This window comes from Anopheles gambiae, chromosome 2, assembly GCF_943734735.2.
Source record: "Anopheles gambiae chromosome 2, idAnoGambNW_F1_1, whole genome shotgun sequence".
Lineage (NCBI taxonomy): Eukaryota > Metazoa > Arthropoda > Insecta > Diptera > Culicidae > Anopheles > Anopheles gambiae.
The window spans coordinates 116,230,480-116,253,543 of NC_064601.1; the positions used below are offsets into that span (position 1 = coordinate 116,230,480).

Below are 23,064 nucleotides of genomic sequence, written 5' to 3' on the forward strand. Positions count from 1 at the left end.
GACGCTGTGCCCATCCGGCTGGGTCCATCCCATACCCCACCCCTTCCCCCGCCAAGTCGCATGCTAATTTTGTGTGCACTCGGTATGTGTGTGTGGAAGTGTGTTTGCGCTGGTTTTATTTCTTCATTGTTTGTGTTGCGGACCGCGCGTCGTCAAACGTTTGCGCTTTCGGTTGCGCCTTAGGCCCCCGTGTGGCGTGGCGTGTGGTAGCTACCACGCCACGCTGTTGCATGCCTCAAGTTGACTCCTTATAATCCGGTATCTTTGTGCCTGTGTGTGTGTGTGCAGGTCGTCACGGAATTTAAGGGGTAATGACGGGGGTGTAAAGTGGATAATTTTGCTTTACAAATTGCACCTGACCGCAGTGGGGAGGCGAGCGCGCGCTCGCTCGCTCGCTCGTTGTTTCGCTGTGTCGCGTGTGCACATTGGGGGGATAATTAGATGGAATGTTTTGACAGCGATATTTCAGCATTCCTTTGCAGAAAGATTATCATCGCAGCCTTATGGTTTCGTGGTGGCGATTTCTTCTTCGTGCGGTGGCGCGCAACAGGCGCAAATGGAGGCGCTTGGTCGTTCACGCGAAAATGCTGCCAAACAGGTTAAGATTCTTATCCACGCCCTCGGAAATGTTGTTTACAAGGTGAAGCATTGAAAATATGGCGGCAAAACGTGCATGAATAAAATAAAATTAAATCAAAGCAAATAACTAACGATCAACTGATAAATAATTTCGGCTTTCAAGCAGTAAAAGATCCATACGTTGCCGGTTTTTTTGCTTCGTGCTTTGTGACCACTTTTAACGCTTCCAAAATATATATGTATGTATATCATTGACTTTGTTTGGGTCTAACTGCGCTAAACACTAACAATACATTGATGGTTACTTTAACAGAGTGTGTGTGTATTTTGTGTTGGTTGCGACAAACTAGTTTTTGCTTTTTTGTTCCTATTAGGTAAACGTTGTTTTCGTTCGATATTGGTTTTGTTGGTTTAGTTTTGCTTTGCCTTGGCTATGTTTTATCGATGTGTTGTATATGGAAGAAATTGTTTGTTTGTTTGTTTGTTTTGCTTTCTAACAACAGAAATACATGTACATTTGTTCTCCATCTATAGTAAGTAGGTTCTATATACGTGTGTGTGTATGTGAATTTCTTCTATGACGCCCTTCAGATCCAGCCTCATACCACTTCTTGTATGTATGCAAAATTCTTCCGAAAATAATGCACACGCACATGCATCCTCACACAAACCTCGTCGCTTTTTGTACTTTCCGTTTCTCGACTGCCTTTTTTATACTTTCGATTCCAGCTTCTGCTTCCCACCCATCACCTCTAAGCTCGTTTGTCCATGCTTTGCCCTTTGATTCTTCCCTTCCTTTCCATCTCTTTTTCCGCTCAGAGCGTCATTGAGAACTGTTATCTTGCTATTATCTTGCATTGGGAATGGTTTGTTTTAGTAGTGGTAATAATAAAACGAAAAACAACACACACAACATTAACTGCCACTGTCGCTTCGTTCGGTCGGTCGCGCTGCCGTTGCATTTAAGTATCATCCACCACATCCCACAGCACAATAACCTTTGCGACCGTTGCGCCGGGTGTGGTCTCCTCCTAGCCTAGCGTTTAAAAAGGTTCAGCCAATTGGGTAAAATTAAGGCACAATTTTTTCAGTAACGATTTCCCTTCCCTCCTACCATCCTTCACCTACAATTTGCCTCCCGATCCCATTGTCAAAGATGCTTGCTTGCGAGATATCAAAGTGGTTCGATGCCTCGATGCTTACAAACTTCCCGCTTCGTCGCGGAAAGCAGACCGCGAAACATTGGAAGGAAACATTTCAAGAAAAAAACGCAAAACACACATTTTGCCATCACCAGCCGACTTTCCCGAACCCCGCTCCTCCTGAAAGCTTTCTGTCAAACTTTCGGTTCAGGAGAAAGCTTCAACGAACGGAAAAGCTTCACTACATACTAAATGATGCTTAAAGCTTATGCGGCAAGCGCCAACTGCGACGCGCCAACACTTTCGCCTTCGCCCAACAATTCTTCGTGCGCTTAGTGCGAAATACTACAAACACAGCGAGAAGAAAGAGAGAGAGACAACGCGGAGGAGATGATAACGTTTTGTGAGTCTTCTTCTTCTTCTTCGTCTACTTCTTCTTCTTATTTTTCTTCTTCTTCTTCCTCTTCTTCTTCTTCTTATTTTTCTTTTTCTTCATCTGCCTCCTCGCCTTTTTCTTCATCTTTGTCTGCCTCGTCCGTTGAACATTTAAAAACGGGTGTTTAGTAACCATAGCAACAACTGCTCTACTTGTAATTGATCTAGCTTTGCGGGAAAATATAACATCGATGCGATACGAGATCTATGTTGCCCTGTGTGGGTGTCTGTGTATGTTTCTCAATTGTTCGTTGTTGGTGAGCTAACAGTGTTTAACAAATATAAAGCTTAGATGCTGTGTTTTAAAAATAACAACCTACAATGTACGAATGAACGAGGACGTCACGTGAGACGCCAAAACCGCGAGAGTGTCATCACATGGCCGACCTGTCTTGTCCTGTCCTGTCATGTCCTGCCCTTCAATCGATAAACGAACTACACCGGAATGAATATTCATTCCAACAGTTGGCCCTTTACAACAGTTCACGTTGGTGGTGGTGGTGGTGGTAGGTGTCACAAGTGCCGCTGCCAGAATGCTTCTCTCTTTATGGTGCCCCCACAACTGCTGCTAGAAGTGTCTGCTGGCAGTAAGATTTACGACCACTACACACCACACACACCGCGTACATACGTTGCCATTTTATTCCGGTTAGTAACAGAACCATTTCGACGTTATGTTGCAATGGCTTAATCGTAGAACACAACACACGAGAACGAGAGGAAAAGAGAGAGACAAGATATGGATGATAGAGGGAAACTACCACCCCCTCCCCCCCCCCCAAAGGAAACGAAAGGGAGGAGGGGTGGGTAGTGAACTTTCTGCCACTGTTAACCGCGGACGGTTAAGAAAAGGTTAGTATCGCGTGGCCCGTGTTGTTACCACGTCAAGGGGATTGTGTTTTTTTGTTCTTTCGTTTTTCTTTCTTGCGCGACTTTCACTTAGCATGATAACTTCCGGTCCGAACTTTTGCACCGGGCGAGCAAGAAAACAACCACTTAATCATGTTTTGCGCCACCCCGATTCTTCGCGCCGTGACGCTTCTGTGTGTGTGTGTGTGTGTCACCATTTTGTCCGGCCGCTTTTCCTCCCTGCTGCGTGTACTTCCTTCCTATCTAAGGACGTCTGTGGGGATATTCTTTCTCCCTTTTTCACTCACTCACTCACACACTGTTTCATTTGTTTTTCACTCAGGATCGCTTGGTATGCCTCTTCGCCTTCTCTTCCTCGTTATCGTACGCACGTCGATAAATAACGGATGGTATAACAGATTGCGCGAGTACGCGACGACGAGAAAAGAAAAAAAACCCCGGTAGAAGGGAGAGCGTGAGGAGGGTTGGGGGAAAAAACACGTAATAGATTCACCAAAATACTATTGTTGCTATTCTTGTGTGGCGCTATTTTCCCTTTCTTACCACTTCCTGCCACTTTTTGGTCCTTCGAACCGGATTGACCAGATCACACAGGGGCATAAAAAAGCGCAACGTCCGCGTAGGCTAACGGCGCACCGTACCGGCTAAGGAAAGCAACTAACAATCAATCTGTGCGTAAGCTGGAAAAGTTTTTCCATGGAAAAAAAGGAAGGAAAACGCTGTGCCACACACCCAAAAAAACAAGCAAGTGTTCGATGGTGGCGAAAACAATGTGTTATTTTACGACCCATCTCGAGCAAGAGCGAACAACACAGAACACACCGGTTTAGTGATTTTACCATAAAGAATCCATCACACGGGGTGTGTGTGTCTGTGGGTGAGAAGCAATCGCTTACCGTCCGGTGCTTTCGCGTAGGCCGTAGACAATTACCGAGCCAAGGACCAAAGAGTGCGCAATAAAGGAAAACCTCGCGCGTTAAAACAATTCAATCAGACGCGCGTGTGTGATACGCAATATTCAAGTGTGTGTGTGTGTGTGTATGGCTTTCCTCACTCCAGGGGTTTATTTCTCCTAATACACCCGCCCTATAAATCATTCCACGCGCCTGTTTTTTCACCCTCAGACTTGAGTTCTCTACCCCTTTCTGTGGCTCCCTTACACGTCACTCAACTTTCGTCCGAGCGTTTTGTGGATTTTCCTTCCTCCGCCTTCTACACATCTTTTCCAGGAAGCACACGAGCCCCGTTTTGCCTGTTTTAAGCGAAAAATGATTCCTCTCGTTAATTCGTACCTCCATTGGTGCGCAATTTCTTTCTCACGCCAACGCGCTTTGATTCGTCAACGCCGCCCGTAATTGCCAGACTCTTCTCGTTCTCCAGCCAACTTTACCCTTTAACTCGCCGCCGTGTTCTGCTACTACACTGTTACTCTCTTCCTCTATTTTTCTCTCTCTTTCGCTACACGAAGGCACTGTTTTCGTAGTCGTCCGTCACGCGAAGGAGCTGAACTCCTCGCCGGCAGCACTGTTACATCTCGAGCGATACCTCGAGCGATGTTTCGTCGCCATTGGAGATCTGCTTCTTGAGTGCCTTGACACCGCCGCCTCCGTTGCTGCCGGTCGCGTTTGCTCCTCCACCACCCTTGCCCGCGATCAGTCGTCCACCACCACCACCACCACCACGGACAGTGCCACCGCGTCCCAAGCCAGCATTACCACCGCCGGGAGCACGACCAACACCTCCACCACCACCACCACCACCGCCGCCGGACTCTTCACCACCACCACCCTCCGAGTCACCACCGCGCGATGCACCGCGCGTGTAGTGCGACGTCTGGTACTGCGAGTTGCCCTGATCGGCACCCCGGTTGCAGAACATGCGCTCCAGCATCTGCCGATAGCGCGGATGGTTCATGGCGTAAAAGTACGGATCGATCGAGGCCGCAATCTTCGCAAACACCGCCGGTATCATCGAGTTGAGCGGCGTCAGGTACTGCTCGTATCCGAACACGCCCATCATCGCGACCACCGCGTACGGCGTCCAGGCGGCGAACCACAGCCCAATAATGCCGACCACCACACCGGCCAGCTTCACCTCCGTCTTGTTCTTGCTCTTGCTCGACTGGATGGCGTTCGCGTTGATGACCGCGATCAGGATGCGGGCGTAACAGTAGCTAATGATCGCGAACGGGATCAGCCAGGCGAACACAAAGTACACGAACATGAAGACGCGCGCCTTGTACGTGCGGTCGAGATAGTCGAAGCTGCAGGCCGTCAGGTAGCCCTCGGCGGTGTAGCGGCTCAGCCCGATCTCGAGCGCCGGGAAGCTGGCAAACAGCAGCCCGTACGCCCAGGTGAACGCGATCAGGAAGTAGCACTTTAGCTTGGTGGTGGAGCGGTTCGGATTCAGCGGGTACACTACCACATTGTAGCGATCGATCGAGATGACGGTGAGGGTAGCGATCGCGACCGTTCCACCGACGGCTCCCATCAGCGCATACACCGTACATCCTGTGAAAGGGGGGAAGAGCACGTTCGGAGAAGGCATTAAAAGGGGAACGATCTTTTGCGTTTGGTGACACTGTAAAAGGTACTTACCAATCGATCCAAGTGCTGGACCCTGGTGGATACTGTTGTAGATGAACATTGGAGCTTCCATCATGATGATGAAGTCAGCCACCGCTAGGTTGATGACGAGATAGTTGGCAGGAGTACGCAATGACCGATACCTGGAATGAGGAGGAATGAAAAGTGATTGATAAGAGAGAGTGAGACAATCAATTCTGACAAATCGAAGCAAAACAGGCGAAGGCGGAGTTAAACGGATGTGCAACACTATTTCCAAGAAGCTTCCGAGATCGTTTATTCTGAGAAATTTAATCCATCAATCCCAAAACGTTATTCCATCAAAATCGAAACACCCCAAGAGTGAACAATCGTGCCAAAAGTTTCTCAAACAATCAACTGATTGATAAGGCGATGTATTTTTTGTTTACGAACATTTTTATTGTGAAGAGAATGTAAGCTCACTGTCGCTACTCCGGATGTTACTTTTCAGCTGTATAGTGCAAAAGGATCAGCTCTCGTAATATACACCTCAACACTTCAATAAACTCGTCTTTTATGATGTTGTGCTCCTCCTGCATTATTTCCAATGCATCTAATATCTGTCTTGGTAACGCCATGCCGAGATATTGACGCTTGTCGCAATTGTCTTTATCTTTCGCTAGTTTCACTTCAAATACACACTGCAAGAAATCAAATATTGTCAACAAATACACACTACACCCGACCCACTCGGGGTCGCTCGCGTTGGTGGGCATGTTGCGCGGTCCGATCGGGATGGACTATCGGAGGACTCGCACGGAGTTGTCTGGTCAGCAGGGGTGCGCAGCAACAGCAGCAGGCAGGTGATTTTCTCATTCAACAACTTATTTGCTCGATTTTCTAACTCTCATCATTCCCGGAGTTTGGAGCTCCAGGGAACGGTATGTTTTTTATTTCATGGTCGGCTTGGAGGAGACGACACTACGTCCAATCGCGTGACACAGCAGCTGGCTCCACAGCCCCATCCGTGTTCGTGACCATTCTATACGGTGTTGTTTAGTTTAATCTCCTCAAAGTGAACGGGTTTAGCCTGCGTTCGTTTATGCGAGCCATGGAGCTGGCCAGTCCTCGGGGTGGGGGGTGTCGGGGCGCAGTCCCTGCTTCAACCCCGGGTACCGCTCAACCCGCGAAAGGGGAGGGAACAGGGGGAAACGAAGGGACACACACACACACAAACACAGAGGCATCCCGTGGATAGGCAGGTATCATCGGATCGGAATTCGCCGTAGGTCGGACATCGCAAGTTGGGCAGCCATCGACGACGGTAGAACCCGCGCAGCAGTCCCAGGCTTCGCAGGCATCACGTGGCCGTCACGCACACGGCAGCACGGAGGAGAATTGGAGGCGCTGCACTACTGTCTGGCTGTCAGGGGGGAAGATGTTGTTGTTCAGCCAATACCGTTCTGCCGATCGTCGGTGGAGCCATTTGCGGTTTCTTCTTCTGCTTCTTCTTCTTCTTCTTCTTCTTCTTCGTTTTGCACATCCGCCTCCGGGGAGGACGGATGGCGAGCTGGTTCGGTCGGAGACCGCAGGGGGTGTGTGAGCTCCGCACGGTGGCAGGAGCTCAGTAGTGTTGGGGGAAGTTTTGTAGTGCGTGTCCCCCAGGGCACGCCGAGGTTAGTTGGCCGAGTGCGATGCACTCAGCAGCAACCGATGTGAGGGCGTGTGGTTGTGTGTGTGTGTGCAAGCACACACACGCACAGATACACTGTTTAAACCAACGTCGCATCTGACACAGTTCCGGAACTAAGACACTTCGCTGGCAGGATATGCGACGGGTAGCGGTGCGGGACAGGGTGTAGAACACACGGGAGGGCCTTTCCGCAGCAGCAGCATCACCCGGGACAGCATTCCAGGGGCACGTGTAGAAGGGGTGTGCGGGAGGAACAATGACGGTTCCATCGCTCTAATACACGCACACATCCACAGCCGTTGCACGATGACGATGAAGGTACGTCGTAGTAGTAGTAGTAGCAGTGGTGTTTGCAGTAGCAGCAGCGTCCATCTTTTCCCTTTCCACAGGAGCAAATGGTCGTGTACCATCCATCCATCTTGAGCAGCAACCGGCGGGATGAGCGGGAAATGAGTTACCGAGAGAATGCAGTGGGGGGCTAATTTATGCGCGTTGGCCTCGACTCTCGCGGCTCCAAAACTCGTTCTTCACACACCAACACACACACACGTCTCGCTCTATCACGGGGCAGTAACAGCTAGGTGTCTTCTTCTCGCCACGGCATCCCAAGCCACAACCGGCGTCCGGGAGGATTCTCGACCGGGCAGGGCGAAGGGGGCACTGGGGAACGTGGGAGCGTTAACTACGGCAGTCAACGGATGCACGGCGGCGGCACACGGTGAGGTGAGGCGCCACTCGGGTGCGATCCTAATGCGACGGGAAGATGACGGTTCCAACCGGATGTTTCACGTTCGTCACTGGAGCGAAGCGGGGGCACATCACAGCGCAATCGGAACACCGGTTCTGCAGGGGGGAGGGAGGGACGCAGTAGCTGAAGCCCCGCTATTGGTGGTGGTGTCCCTTCTCCTCCCCCATGTCTGCAGCCCCCTGGCTGGGGAAAAACCGGTTTCGCGCACTGGAAAGACACTCTCTGCCACACAGCGAGTGGAATTGTAACGATGAAACTGACCCTAACGACAGCCAAGCAGGCTGTTTTATACTTTAACGGTTTTTAGTAGTAAGCGTGAGCGTTCACTAAACCACACACATACATGCGCGCGCGCGCCTGCACTCCGGCTGTTAGTGTGTGAGTGAGAGAGTTAGAAAAGCATTTGCATTCCACCGCACACAGCTGCCAGGTGTGTGTGTGTTTGTGTTTGTGCGGCAGCGCTGAAATGTTGTTTTTGTTTTTGTTTTTGTTGCTTCTTTCGTGCTGATTTCAAACATGAATGAACGTGTTTTATTCCATGGCAAAGGGTGATAATGGCACTTTTTTCTGCTCTGTCGCATACAAAAATCACATAAAATTCACATTACACTCACCGGTTAATAAAAGTCACATTGAGTCATAGGGATGATGCAATCGTAACGATAATTTTGTCCATATCTTAATCTCGACCTCTGCAATGCTAACGACGACCCATACCCCTGTCCGGTTCCCGGTACTCCACCAGCCCCATCGCGATAGCCAGTGTGGCCACAAACTGTATCGTAACGTTGAACCCATTTGCACGTGCCACACGCCAAATGGCAATCACAATTCTAGGGTAAGCCATCTTCATCGAACAATAGGCACTGGGGCTTGGCACTTGATTAACTTCCGATCTGCAGCGATCTTCACCTGTCAATGTCTCAATATGGACTGGCCGTTTCGCAAGAGCATACCCCTAATCAGCCGCGAGTGCGTCACATTGTAAACACATAATAGAAAGAAAGGAGTATTTATGTACACCTGGAGGAGAGGGTGGAGCCCACCTGGGGGTGTAACACACCCTCTGATCTTATTTGATTATCGAGTAATGAGGGGTGCGTCTGTAATTGGTGAAAATAATCCCTTCCCCTTCCCCTACTTTTCCCCGATAGTGGAGATAAAGTCGTCTTATGTGTGGCGTGATCTCTGAGATTTTTTTTTGTCTCTGGAAAGTGGGGTGTGATTATAGAGATTACACAGGTGCTGAACGCGTGATTAGGGGCGGGTCAGGCGCTATGCGTTTTGTATTGTTGCGTGGGGCCACGAGATGACACCACCCTCTCTCTCTTTGCGGCTGGTTCGGTTGCGAATCCCTCAACTCACTCCTCCCACTGCACATTTCGTCAGAACCTTCTTGTATGTGAGTGTTTAATGCGTTTTTAATCTCTTGTTATGTATTAATTGGAAAATGTGTGTTAATCCTTCACTGATAAGGGATTGGCGGAATATTCGGAAAAGATCGAGGAAAATTCGGAAAAAGGAAAAAAAATTAAAGAGAAAATTAATCCGGCAACGATTAATTAGGGAGTATATAGGTGCGATAAAGTATTTACATTTAATGAAATTCTAACAGGAATTTTAGTCAATTAGTCCAAATTCCAAAGTCCAATGTCCGTTAAGTGCAAAGTGCAATCGTTAAGTCTTACGACCTCCCTTTAGTGGGCAAGTTAAGCCCAACTCCGTCTGAAAGGTTTTGCCTCAAATCAAGGGAAGAGAGGGAAGAAGAAGTGCTTCACAATATTTGTAAAATTATATAAACGCACCGGTTATGTATAACACAAATAAATAAACAATAAAATGTAAAGAAATACCTCAAACAAGTCCTGCGGAAAGTAGCGTGTTTTACCAGAAATATTTTTGCAGAATTTGATGAATGTTGCATCGAAACTACCCCACTTCTTTACCCCTTTAAAAATCAAACCACTTTTCCCCTTTTTGGCGAGTGCGTGTGACCTACAAATAGAACTGCATCGGATGACATCATCTGGCGTGAGTAATGCAACCCCTTCTTCCGGCACTATGTCATGAGTGTGTTTGTGTCGTTTCGCGGCGCAACACATCTATTGCCGGCTTTCTTTGTTGGTGTATATAGCAAAACCCAAACGCCATTGTGTAGGTTCAATCGTTCGCCTCACGCACACACAATCTCTCGGGGAACATAGATAGATCGAATAACTTGCGCCGGGCGGTTCGATTCCCACTCACTCACGATCCAAACACGGCAACAGACAAAAGTGACCGGACTCTGAGCGGGGCAACAAATCAACCACAAAATCTTCTCCATCCGTTCACCATGGCCGCGGGACAGTTGATTGGCACGATACCGGAGTTTATCGTGAACTGTGACGACTGGAACGTATACTACGAGCGGCTGGAGCAGTTCTTCGAGGTGAACGAAATCGTGCCGGAGAAGCGCAGCGCCTTTCTGATCAGCTGCATCGGCAGCCAGGCGTACAAGAGCCTGCGGGATCTGTGCCATCCATCGCTGCCGAAGGATCGCCCGTTCGAGGAGCTGTGTGAGCTGCTGCGGAAACAGTTCAGCCCCCAGGTGGCCATCTTCCGCGAGCGGACGCACTTCTACAACGCCACGCAGAGTGTGGGCGAGAACGTGACGCAGTGGTACGGGCGGCTGAAGAAGCTGTCGGTGGACTGCAAGTTTGGCTCGAACTTGGAGGCGATACTGCTGGACAAGTTCATTACCGGATTGAGGCCGGGTCAGGTGCTGGATCGGCTGTGTGAGGAGAACGAGACGCTGAAGCTGGAGCAGGCCCTGGACATTGCCGTCAACAAGGAGTGTGCGGTGAAGGAAACGGCATACCAATACCCGGCCGCAGCCCCCTACGGTGGTGGTGGTGGCTGTGGACGATGTATGTGTGGTGGAGGAGCTGCTGTGGCACCGAGCGAGGATGGGTCGTACTGTGGGGAGCAGCCGAAGCCAAAGGGTGGCGCCGGAAGGAACCGAAACCGTCGAAGAAATGCTGGCCGACGCAACAATGACGATGGCAATCGTTCTCAGGCCGGAGACTGAGGGGGGGAATGGGTAAGCAAGCAATTGTTTAGCAATAAGGTAGCAATATAAGTCCACTTCTACTGTTCGAATACATATAAGAGAAAAGGAGAGAGAGAGATAAAGAATATTTAATAAAATGCAAAGCGCAAAGTATTTTTAAACACAACAAACGCTGACTTTCTGCAATTAAATTTCCGCGTAAAAACCCTCCAAGTGAAAGAAAAAACAGGAATTCGAAGAAAACAACCCCCGGCAAAACAGTCTCTCACTCTCACACACGTTTGCTGACTCGTGACGGCTGTCAAAGTATGGGTGCATTTCACCGTAGCAACGATGCAGTTGGGAAGAGCGTGCGTGTGTATCGTGTTTTACGCAAACTAACCTCTTGTTGTGCGGAAATTGCGCAGTTGTTTTGAAACGAGGAAGAATAGGGGAATTTTGGGGAACAAACATTCCAATAAAATAAAGATGCTACTACACATTTCCCGAAGGAAAAATGAATATTCCCGCTTCTGTGGAAGATGGTTGAGTATGGGCAAATATTGTAATATCTAGCAAATGGTGCTTAGAGCAGGGGTTTAGAGCATAATTCCGAGATTTTTGGAAACACTTCGTATTTGATGACTTTTTTCCTGTTTATAGCTTTCCGTGTTTGCCTTTAGTATGGCCTTTTCATGGTGATAGGAAGCAATCATGTTCCTAATGCATTAATAATGTATCATTTGGGAGGCGTCATTAGGAGACAGAATTGAGTCATGCGGGTCATAGTGTTCGAGTCTATGAATAGAGCATGAAACAATCAACGTTTTTTAACGTTTTTATACCAAGCATGTGTGCGTTGTGTTGCATTTATCGCGTTTAAATTTGACACTTATCTACACACCATAGTTTTACTCCCTCTGTGATAAAGGCAACTCAACCTAGATAAGATAAAATGATATTTTAATCTCTTTATGCAACCATTTTTATGGTTTTCACGGTGAGTCATTGGAATTTTCACTCGGAAATATCTATTTCGCCGGCCGGCTACTCGGTCAATTGGTGTGCGTGACGGCGCCAGCCAATCGATTGCGGGGCCAAGTTCAACGACGATGATGTCATCCGGCACCGTATCCGTGTTTCTACACGCATTCAGCCGTGTACTCACTCACACTGGCCATCAGCGCCACTGCCACAAACACAGTGAAGCCCTTGGTGGTGGGGACGACGGCACTGCAGTGTACGGCACACAATCGCCAGCGCTATAAACGTCGTTGCCACGGCCAGACCCGCGACCGTTCGCGACTCAGTACTGTTTCACACTCAACGCACACACCACACACTCACTCGCTCGCTTGCAAAATGGTCGGTCAAGCGATGGTCGGTTCGATTCCGGAGTTTAACGGCTTCATCGACGACTGGAACGTGTACCAGGAGCGGCTGGAGCAGTTCTTCGAGGTGAACGACATCCCGGAGGGCAAGCGGACCGCGCTGCTCATCTCGGTCATTGGGACGGATTCGTACAAGACGCTGCGGGACCTGTGCCATCCCGTGCTGCCCAAGAGTCGCACCTTCGAGGAGCTGTGTGAGCTGCTGCGCAAGCAATACAGTCCGCAGGTCGCAGTGTTCCGTGAGCGTACCGTCTTCTACAATGCGCGCCAAGAGCCGGGTGAATCGGTGACGGTGTGGTACGGGCGGCTGAAGAAGCTGTCGGTGGATTGTCGGTTTGGGGAGAACCTGGAGGCGATACTGCTGGACAAGTTTGTGACGGGATTGCGCAGTGGCATGATCATGGATCGGCTGTGTGAAGAGAACGAGGGTTTGACGTTGGAGCTCGCGCTGGAGCTGGCCGTGAACAAGGAGTGTGCGCTGAAGAGTGAAGTGGCCGGTGCGGGAGCCGGATTATGCTAGAGAGATTTACTATAAGCGAATGGCCATAGTTCTTAAGTGATGAGGGGTGGGAATTTGTGCGATGATTCTGTGAAGTCTGTGGCGACTGAGTCGAAGTGGCTGGAGGATGCTTAAAAATTAAGTTTAAAATGTATTTAAGTGTACCATAAGCATAAGCATATAAAGCCACGCGATCGCTTACGTTGATCAAAATGTAAGATGTATCTTTTGAATGCAAAGTGATGGGAAATGTGTGACTGGGTCGCAAGTCATTTGAAAAATAGTTTTAAAAGCACCCTTCCCAATTCCTATAAGTGTAAAACATAAGTTGGAGTAAATAAACGCCAACGATCGTGCGAGCGTTCGATCGTTTGGCATCACAGTGACCTCATTTAAACGAATGTTCTTTGTGTTGCTTATTCAATTCCCGTTGGAGCAAATTGGAGCGTGGAAACACGTCCTCTGGGACACAAGGAAAGAAATGATGCTTATGTTGTGGTTGATTCAAGAAGAAGGTTTGTGTGTTCGGGTTGATTCCTGACAATCTTGCGCCAGCTGTGTTAGTATGCCAACGCCCTCTCCCTCTCTGTTTCCGTCGCTTCAACCCGCAAACCATGTGGAACAAATTTAATGAACAGCAAGTCATCGAAAAAGACGTTGAAGATGGAAGAACTCGCTTCCACTCGCTCTCGAAGCACCAAGAATTGACAAGTGACGCTTTAATCCCGCCCCCAAATAGCGTATCTCGAAAATTTACGCACGTGCTTTGCGTGGTGTATGCGTATGTAATCAAATGACGAAAACACGTGACAACGACGAGGACGACTCGACTCGTTCCGAGGAAAAAAGTGTGTGACTCCATCCTCATCCTGAAGGAATGTGTTTGAAGTGTGTGTTGGTGTGTGTGTATGTTTGATTGACGAATCCTCCAACCCCCCGCCATCCTAACACGGTTCCTGATTAAGAGGACGAGGGGACGTAAAATGAGGAGCTAATTTAATTTACAACATTCAACAGTTTATGTCGCAAAAACACACTTTAAAATGTAATTTCACGAACCTTACCCGTGGTTTACACAAGAGGGTGGAAAATGAGAGGGAAATGGCAGTCAGGTGTGAAAGCGGCGTCGGGTGTGTAATGATGGATGATGACATCCATTTGCGGTGGATTTAAAGCTTTAAAAAACATAAATTTCAATGCTGGAAAATGGTTGAAAATCATGTGTGTGCAAACTGCCGTATCATTGGTTCACGGTTGAGGAAACACTTTGATTCCTGTGTGGTGCATGTGTGTGTGTGGTGTGTGATGCGCACAATTATTTTCAATGATGCTGAGTCATAGAGAAAGAATTTCTTGTTTATTGTGAAAAAAATAACATTGATAATAGTCCAAGCGATAGGAACAGTGCATGACGTCAAGTATGGCGATTAGTGGACCATTCTCAACCGGGGCATGATTACTTTCGCTTCCGACAAGTTGGAACGCGTTGAGACAGGTTTTGGACGTTGGAAATGTGAGGCAAACAACATGGCCACCACTATCGCCACCATTACCACACATACCCATAATGTACTTCCATCTGTTATATACAACGCCCTGTGCAAAAGGAAACGTGAAAGATCTTGTCGCGCTTTGATTTGCAACCCTCCTTTGTTTACGATCACCCCCTTGACCTCTAAAAACATGCATACGCACACACTCACACAGACATGCGCGTTACTGGGGGTTGAATTAAGTCCCCTCCCCTTACCACCCCTAAAAGATCCTCATTATGAGACTAAAAGCCGGTTATTATCTAAGCATGCGCAATCTCCCTACCCTCCACGCCAAGCCCCATTTTCTCTTCGGTTTGAAGTATTTTCCAGGAAATTAGATTAACTAACACACACACACACACACACACACACACACACACACACTGATGCGCACATGCTCGTACACGTGTGTGTGCGTGTTTGTGGTGAAATTGGACACGATGACTCATCAAGTATCTCTTTTCCAGTGTGTCCAGTGGGGGTGGTGGTGGGGTATGAAGGGATCGTACGGTGGTGTTCGTTTTGCCGGCACAAACAACCCTCGGAGACGCAACAAAAACAGTAACAGATAGCGGACAGCGGCGTAGAAGCACAGTCGCGAGTATATAAGCGCATTGGAAGGGCAACCGTTGCATCAGAGAAGCGTTGACATTCGATTGTTTGCAACAAACGACAACCCCTCAGGCTCAGTTTAACAACGACAACGGTGCGTGAAGCAACAACTACTAGCGAGTCAACTACAACCGAGAAGAGTTCGAGAAACAACGGGTCAAAGCGAGCAAAAGAAGCGAGCAGTTTGCCAGCAGCGGCGAAGCACGATGGCAAAGGTACCAACGACACCAACAATTCTGCCGGAATTTCACGGCGAAACGGACGACTGGAACGTGTACCGGGAGATTCTGGACGAGTTCTACCGGGCGAACGGTATCACCGGGGATGATCGCGTACCGGTGCTGATCAGTGTGATTGGCAAGGCGACGTACGGGACGCTGCGAAGTCTGTGCCACCCGACCGCACCGAAGGACATGCCGTACGAGGAGCTGTGCGCTGTGCTGGCCCGCCAGTACATTCCGGAGATTGCGATCTTTCGCCATCGGGCCCTGTTCTATCGGGCGGAGCAGCAGCGTGGTGAAGGTGTGAAGGAGTGGTACGCCCGACTCAAGGCCTTGTCGATGGAGTGCCAGTTTGATGGGGGCCTGCTGGAGCCCCTGCTGATAGACCGGTTTGTGGTGGGCTTGGCCCCGGGACCGGTACAGAGCCGCCTGTTCGAGGAGCAGCCGGAGCAGCTGCGTAGCATCGACAGGGCGGTCTCGCTGGCCGCTGGCAAGGAGGCGGAACTGCTGCAACAGCAACATGGCGGTGACGAGATAGCGTACGAGCTGGCAGGGCTGACGATTGGCGAGGGTGGTGAGATGCGGCACGGTAGACGCCATCGACGGCACGGAAAGCACGAGCATCGTGCATTTGGACGGGAGTACGGTCGGCATGGCCATCATCATCATCATCGACACGGTGGCCACCATCCGCATCCACATCATCTTTCGGATCATGAGGCAGGCCACAAGCATCATGGACACCACGGACATCATGGACATCCAATGCACCCGGGACGTCACTTTGGCCGGCCTCCCTATGGCCCTGGCCCCATGAACGTTCATCCGTTTGGCGGTGCAATGACACGGCGCCATCACTTTGGACCGGGTAGTGGTGGACCGTTCGGCGGCTATCCCGGAATGATGGAGCACTTTGGGCACCGGTTTGGGCGTCATGCGAGAGGAAAGGGATGTCATCATCGTCGCCGAAGCTCGTCCTCAAGCAGTAGCAGCAGCAGCAGCAGCAGCAGTAGCAGCGGCAGCAGCAGTGATTCCAGCAAAAGCTCATCCAGCTCATCTTCCGGCGCAGAAGTGGAAGTTCCGAATGATAAGAAGATTGAGAAGCAGCTGAAGAAAATCCGCAAGCAGTGCAACAAGATGGACAAGCGTGCAAAGAGATATCCTTTCGGCAAGCGACACGGCCCCGGACGTCATCATCACCACCACCATCGTCACGATCACGATGAGAGCAACAAGGAGGAACGCTGTGGCAAGAAGGGTCGTTGTCGTCGGAACCGCAAGCAGGCGGAGGAAGAACCAACAGCGCCCGAGCATCCGGAACAAGTGTCGCCCACAGATCCTACGACGGAACCGGAACTGATCGAGTGAGGAACAGGATCAGTGCAGCAAATTCTATTCTATGCTTACATCACAATAATCTCAACATTACACCGGTGTAATTACTAATGGGTTATTATTACTAATCGAGCCATCCACCAAAAACAGATAAAAATGAAAATGGTACATGTATAAGCCAACAACAAAAAAACACAAATAAAAGAAAAGGATGGCAAATAAAGAAAAGAAGAAAAAAAACAAAAAAAAAAACATGTCAAAACACTAAAATCAATACGAGTTTCATTGTGATCGTACCAAGTGGAAAGAAATTAAAAGTAATCTGTATCCGAAAGCCGGCGGAAAATCTTGTTTCATTTTGCATTCCTACACACCACCAACGACGAGGGTAAAAGCTCGAGATGGAGTTCCATTTTTCGAGGCAAAGTTCAAAATCGATCAAGTTGATTGATTGTGCTTGGTTACTTGGTTGAAGAGCGGGCAACACAGCAAGCCAGCAAGGCAAATGGCAAAAAAGGAATGAAAGTAACGGAGCAAAAGTAAAAAAAAAAGGATTACCTTCCGGTTGCCCCCTCCCAAGATCGGTCGGTGTGTGCCGGGAACAAATATGAGTTGCGTTGTTTGTTTTCATTGGGAGAGCGAGCAGAGAGCCAGAGCAATGGACGATGGTGGCTCGGTAAGAAAGTTTTACGTGTTTGTGTGCTGTTTTCACTCCGTTCGCCGTGCGGCTTATGCTAAAGTTTTTTGCAAATTGAGGGTCTATAAAAAGCGCCAGACAAAGAAATGAAAAATTCTCCACACTTCATTGAGCAGTTCATTCATTCTCTGCTGGCTGCCCGCTCGCCCGCCCGGTCCGGTTCCGTTTTCTCCTTTCATTCACTCCCCGGTTGTGTGGCGGCTTTTCCATGCTTTGCAATCGCTACTTCTCCACTCGGTGGGAGGTGGTGATGGATTTATTTTTCTAAACTTTATGATTTTCCTAGACTAAGTTTCGTTGCTACGCTTTGAAGCGGAGGGAATATAGGATACCAAAAAAAAAAAGAGGGAAATTCAATCCGTTTGCCGGCGCACCCGATACCCATCCACATGAAAAGAAACCTAATCCAAGGGACTAATATGATCAACAGATTATTAGAACGATGAGAGAGTTGGCAAACAAGGGATAACATTTTCAATTCCTCGAAAAAAAGAAGAAGAAGAAAGATTGTGGAAAAGCGTGTTATTTTTCCTTTTTCCTTTCGCTTGATTTAATGCTTGCGAAGCTCTTGTTAGAACGCGTTCCCTTTACAAGAGAGCTTTGCGTTTGCTCGAGCGCGTCATCCCGATTGCATACTTTCAGGCGTTTTAGCGTGACAGCTTTTAAGGGTGTGCTCTGCTTTGACATTTCGACCAGCCGCAGGGTGGTTGGAAGCGATAAAAAGTATCAATGTCAACGGTTGTTGCTGCTGGTGGTGGTGGTGTCGGGACAGGTTAAAACGGATGAGTTATGCATAGCATTGACCTGCAAATACTTCAAAGCGTTTGTAACATATTTTATGCAACATTTAAAGTATGATGTCCCCGCGTTCAATGGAGGGTGGGGGTTTTGGCGGTGTTAAGTGTGTGTGTTTGAATCTGATTGTATATTCTATTTGGCCTAAAGGCTGCTGCAAACATTCCACCCGTTGGTAGGCGACAGTATCGGAGCGTATTTAAAATAAACAGAGCACGCACAAACAAAACAGATGGGCACTTTGGACACCGCCGCCGTGGGGGCTGAGCAGATAGATTGTAATGAAAACATGCAATACATTCGCCCGCCGCAGAAGGATGCTGCTGCTGCTGCTGCTCCCCTCCTCCCAACTCCCGCTCCCATGTGCTTTGTTTACCCGAATCGCGCATCCTACGCCCATTACATAAATATTCATCACAGCATACTGTATCCGGTTTCGCTCTCCCGCCGGAACGGAAGCGCCATCGCAACGCATACCATAATCATCATCATCAGCAACAAAAAAAGGAACAGTTCCAATCGGTAGTAAATTTGTCTTCATTGCAATAAAACGGACGTCACCGAAAGGCCCAGAAGTTGGGCCCAGCGTTGCGTTGCGACAAAGATAAAGAGATACAGATGCGACAGCTTGGTTTGGTTTACATTGTCCACGGACATGGCCACTTACCTGTAGAACATAAAGACGACCAGCGCGTTGCCGATAACGCCGAACAGCATCATCAGGAAGTAGAATACGGCCAGCCCGTAGTGTTCGCCGGCCGACGGTGGATCGAACCGCAGCCAGAAGGGATTGATTTTGGCCACAAACAGTGGATCGACCGGCAGCACGTATCCGGACCGGACGACGTATTTGCTGTGGACGGGAAAAGGGACAACAAAGCTGAGGTGAGCTGATGAGAAATATGGCTGATTTCGCGACGAGGGGGAAATCCGTACCGCATTTCCTGACCCCTGGCGTCCCATTTGCAACGGGGGAGGCAAGGGTGGGTGGGTTGGGGATACGGTTTAGGAATAAATTTTGATTACAACGCACAGGGGGCGAACGGCAATCATGAGCCGAGGAAGAAGTATGCGGCACTACACGGTGTCACGGTGTCTGTTTGCGACCGTTGATTTGGAAACGGTTGTGTTGATTGAGTTTCGCAAGAAGAACTCGTCTCCTTTCGCCCGTAAGACGCCCTTTTGGTCGTAGCACCCAGCGAAAAAAGAGCCAGCGACCGAAAGCAGGGCAAGGAAAGATGATAGTGTGGCGAATTATAGACATTGCAAAACCATTCGCAACATCCGATTGTCGCGCGCTGTGCTGTGGTGTTTGGGGCAGGATTTGCTCACGGCATTGCTGGCGGCTGGCATTGCCCGATTTGCGCCTGCTCGCCCGCTCGAAAGGACACTCAGGACCACCGGTCGGGTGGTGGAGGGTTAATGGAATCGAAACGTAACAACGCGCAACCTTTGGCAAAAATGATAGTGCCACCATCTCTAAAAATAAATACCCCGCCCGGGCGCAATGGGCAATGGTACACCACATTGGGAAATGCGGCAATAACCGTTGGCCATTCCCTTTGATTTTTTTCGTTTTTGGTTGCTTTGGTTTGGTGTGTTTAGTAGGGTGTTCCGTCTGCACAGTTTTGCGTTGTCCCAGGTCTCAACAATAAAACATTAAATGCGCAACAACAGGGTCCCTTCGCGCACTGCTGGCAGCGCTTCACATCGTTATTGCGCTGCGTCCTCCCAAAACGGTCCTTTCCTTTATCTTACTAGGGCGAACAAAGCCCACTCCCCGTTCCAAGTATTAAGCTGTCCTGTGGTAAAAGAATACGTCGTTTGTTGTTGTCGTTGTTGTTGCGGGTTGTTGCGGGTAAGCTCCAGTATCCAACGAGTTGTTAATTTGTTCCACATCCCTCGATCCTTACTCCCCCCTCCATCCGATTGCTATCAATGTACTACGCCCCGAGGATTGTTTCCCGGAATTTAGAGCGCCACATCAAACTGTAATGCTACACCGAATCTGGTTCAGCGCACTTGTGCCGCTCACGCTCGGTACACAAAAGTATCGGAAGCCGAACAAAATGATGAAAATTATCGGTCGCAAAGTTTCCCTTTTTTGTCTTACAGGGAGTAGGGAAAGGTTTTTTTGTTTGTTGTTGTTCCCCGTAGCCGATTTTGCGGCAACGGGCGGCATCAAATTAAACCAATAAACGCACCATTTTCTATGGCTTTTCCGGGAATAAAGATAACTTTGAACGCGCAGCGGTTTTCCGTATGCAACAACGAACGGATGTTGGCTCAAACTGTTGCAACGTTTGTACTGAACTTGATATTCTCGAAGCAGTTCAGAAACCGCTTTGTCCTTGAAATTGCTGCCAAGCCCGAAAAAAAGAAGACATTAGATCATGTAAACGCAATCTCTTCCCGGTATCGTGGAACAATTAACGGAAAGGTAAAGAAATTCCCAACTTTTCCTCCATCGCCGGAATGCCTTTTCCTTCACACACAGTCTGCTCAGTTTGTGTTTGTGTCCAGCTCGTCAGCGTACCTCCATAAAGCGTCGTTGCTGTCGGTGGCGTTACTCCCGGTGCCATTGTACACCGAGGGTGCCGTTGACGTAAGGTCAGTGCTGTCTCTTACGGAAGCTGCGGCAACGGCATCAGCAGCTGTGGCCTGCAACAGTTCCGTTGCAGCCTTTGGCAGGGTCACGGCTGCAGAAAAACGGGAGGAAGAGAGAGAGAGAGAAAAAGACAAGACTACACTGTAAACGACTGATGAATGAGTGTCCTGGGGCGTTCTCTTGCTTACCGAGCTCGTTGCCCGTCCCGCCGACGGTGGCCGTTCCTGTGCCGAAACTGGCGCCAACATTGAGGCCAACGCTGCTGAGGACACGCTGTGGATCCACCATGCTGTAGCTGGCACTGCCACTGGCAATCGTAATTCCAGTGGCCAGCAGCAGGAGCACCCGGCGAACGAAGACGACCATCGTCATGCTGTACCGTCGTTGCTGGCTATACATTGTCCGTGGTATGCGCGCGCGATACGCAGACCTTGTAGTGTGCGCTGTTTGATACGGCTCTGTTTTGCTAAAATTTCTCCGCAAGTGCACGCGCGCAATCTTTCGCAGTAGCTTCAGTTTTAATTACGCGTACATCATCATCACGTGGTCGAAGGTGTCGGTGTCGATTTGGTGTGGTCGCGCAAAGTGAGCGCTATACACTGCTGCGTCGCTGTGCACGATGATGGAAGGATCAGGCAGCCGGCGAACGTTCCATGCTCACGACGATGCTCCTCCCCGGATGTGCGCGAGTTTAAGTCGGCTGAAAAGAAAGGAAGAACGCGGGGGAAAAGTTACATCACATGTGTGTGTGTATGTGGCTGTTCGCGGTCGAGGCACTTCATTGAAGGAGAAGATAATCGGCAGCCGGGTAGAGAGCCATACCACCATTAGTAGCAAATTTGTAACGGATATAATCCGCCGTGCAGCAAGGTTTCCCATAAATACAGAGCGTGGTTAGTGGAAGGAAGGCGGGAAAAGGTCTACCACATCCTTCCACATGCAGTATTCATTTTGCCCCGGCGCTTCTTAATGAATTCAATGGGATTGGATGGGACGGATGGTACAAAAGAACAAAGGTACCATTCGCCACCATCGGGAGGGGCTCATCCTATTTTGTCTACTTTGTGCGATACTTTTGTGTGCGGTTTGGTGGTCTTTTTTGCTGAGCCTTTGGAGTATTAGGATGGGAGGGGATTTATGTATCACAATCCTCCTACGGCTCAGTGAATCACACGGAGGCATCGCTCCTATTGTTTTACGACTTGTGAGGCAACACAGCAACAAGCTGCACAACAGGTTCTGCGTTTGGCGAATGAGCTTTGAAAGGTTTCCTCGCTTGAAGTTGTTGCATATTTAAAGCCAGGTTTCGGGATTTTCAGGGAAGTTTCTCCAAAGTATCCTCCGAAAAATCCTCAAACCAGTTAGATGAGATTAGATTATTTTGTGAAATGATTGTATATGATTCGGTGATTCTCGCCTTCTTCCTTTACAACCTAATGGCGTTTTTTAGGGTGCATACAAATTAAGTTTGCTGCATGAAGTAGTAGTACCGCCTCTCTCTCTCTCTTGGAGATTCATCTTTTCAGTCAATTAAAATGTAGTTAGGATCCTTCTGGTTCATCCTTTTCACTTCATGAAGGGAGTACACATTTTGCATAATGGAGCTACTGCCGTACCGGACCCAGTGGACCGACCATCGCAACAGAAGCTACAGCGCTACATCACCAGATAATAGCTTCGCTGTGCATAAGGGCAGAAGCACCCTGATAACGCTCATGACAGACAGACAGCCACCGTTTGAGCGACATCAAGCCCAGATTTAAATCATACTGGAACGTTTAACATGCAAGTCCTGGGAGAACGATAAGAGAATTGATTTTTCCTTTTCCTTCTCTTTTTTGTGTGTTCCTGCCTGGCCTCTAGTGCACTGAATTGTGTATTTTGTATGGGAACAGCTCTGAAAGCGTTCTGAAACTTTACATCTCATGGTCAATGTACCTCCTGATGCCTTAGTTTCTGGTAGTTTTTTTTTTGGTTTTTTGGGAGGATGAGGCTACAGTTTAATCCATTGTACATTCGTTGAATGCAAGGGAAATGCCATAAAAAGCTAGTACCGACCGAGTGAAAGGGAGGAATAAGTGCACCACTAATATTACATGCTCTTTCCGCATTCTCGTTCCCATATAATCCAACCTCCAAGGCACGGTGGTTAAGCGTAGTTTGGAACGATCTTGTTGACCGTGTGTTGGCCGTCCTCATTATGTGTTACGTTGTTTGCTGCAACTGTAATTTGCAGAACAACCGTCTTTTTTTCGGTGCCTGAGTGCGTGTCTGTGTGTCTTGATTTTCCTGAGGCGAGAAGTTGCACATCAGGTCCAACTTTCTAG

General features: G+C 48.9%; 4 protein-coding genes across 4 annotated transcripts; 3 read left to right on the forward strand and 1 right to left on the reverse strand.

The window, feature by feature from the left end:
• Positions 1-906: 906 nt before the first annotated feature.
• Positions 907-21,433, reverse strand: LOC1269684 (opsin-2). Its single transcript, XM_061645623.1, has 5 exons — positions 20,926-21,433; positions 20,666-20,828; positions 18,797-18,982; positions 5,624-5,754; positions 907-5,536 (listed from the first exon to the last, which is right to left on the reverse strand). The coding sequence occupies exons 1-5, from the start codon at positions 21,134-21,136 to the stop codon at positions 4,554-4,556; spliced, it is 1,674 nt and encodes a 557-aa protein (XP_061501607.1). The 5' UTR covers positions 21,137-21,433; the 3' UTR covers positions 907-4,553.
• On the forward strand, positions 10,047-11,235 carry LOC133391407 (uncharacterized). The gene has a single exon (XM_061645631.1). The coding sequence runs from the start codon at positions 10,349-10,351 to the stop codon at positions 11,081-11,083; it is 735 nt and encodes a 244-aa protein (XP_061501615.1). The 5' UTR covers positions 10,047-10,348; the 3' UTR covers positions 11,084-11,235.
• Positions 12,407-13,331, forward strand: LOC133391408 (uncharacterized). The gene has a single exon (XM_061645632.1). It carries the CDS (start codon positions 12,407-12,409, stop codon positions 12,953-12,955), a length of 549 nt encoding a protein of 182 aa, XP_061501616.1. The 3' UTR covers positions 12,956-13,331.
• Positions 15,288-16,907, forward strand: LOC133391406 (uncharacterized). The gene has a single exon (XM_061645626.1). It carries the CDS (start codon positions 15,288-15,290, stop codon positions 16,668-16,670), a length of 1,383 nt encoding a protein of 460 aa, XP_061501610.1. The 3' UTR covers positions 16,671-16,907.
• Positions 21,434-23,064: the final 1,631 nt, after the last annotated feature.

Coding starts and splice junctions, on each gene's coding strand:
- LOC133391407 (XM_061645631.1), top strand. CDS start 10,349: ATGGCCGCGGGACAGTTGATTGGCACGATACCGGAGTTTATCGTGAAC.
- LOC133391408 (XM_061645632.1), top strand. CDS start 12,407: ATGGTCGGTCAAGCGATGGTCGGTTCGATTCCGGAGTTTAACGGCTTC.
- LOC133391406 (XM_061645626.1), top strand. CDS start 15,288: ATGGCAAAGGTACCAACGACACCAACAATTCTGCCGGAATTTCACGGC.
- LOC1269684 (XM_061645623.1), bottom strand. CDS start 21,136: ATGTATAGCCAGCAACGACGGTACAGCATGACGATGGTCGTCTTCGTT. Junction 20,829..20,925: donor CGGGACGGGCAACGAGCTCG/GTAAGCAAGAGA, acceptor GTTTTTCTGCAG/CCGTGACCCTGCCAAAGGCT. Junction 18,983..20,665: donor AGCAACGACGCTTTATGGAG/GTACGCTGACGA, acceptor TCCCGTCCACAG/CAAATACGTCGTCCGGTCCG.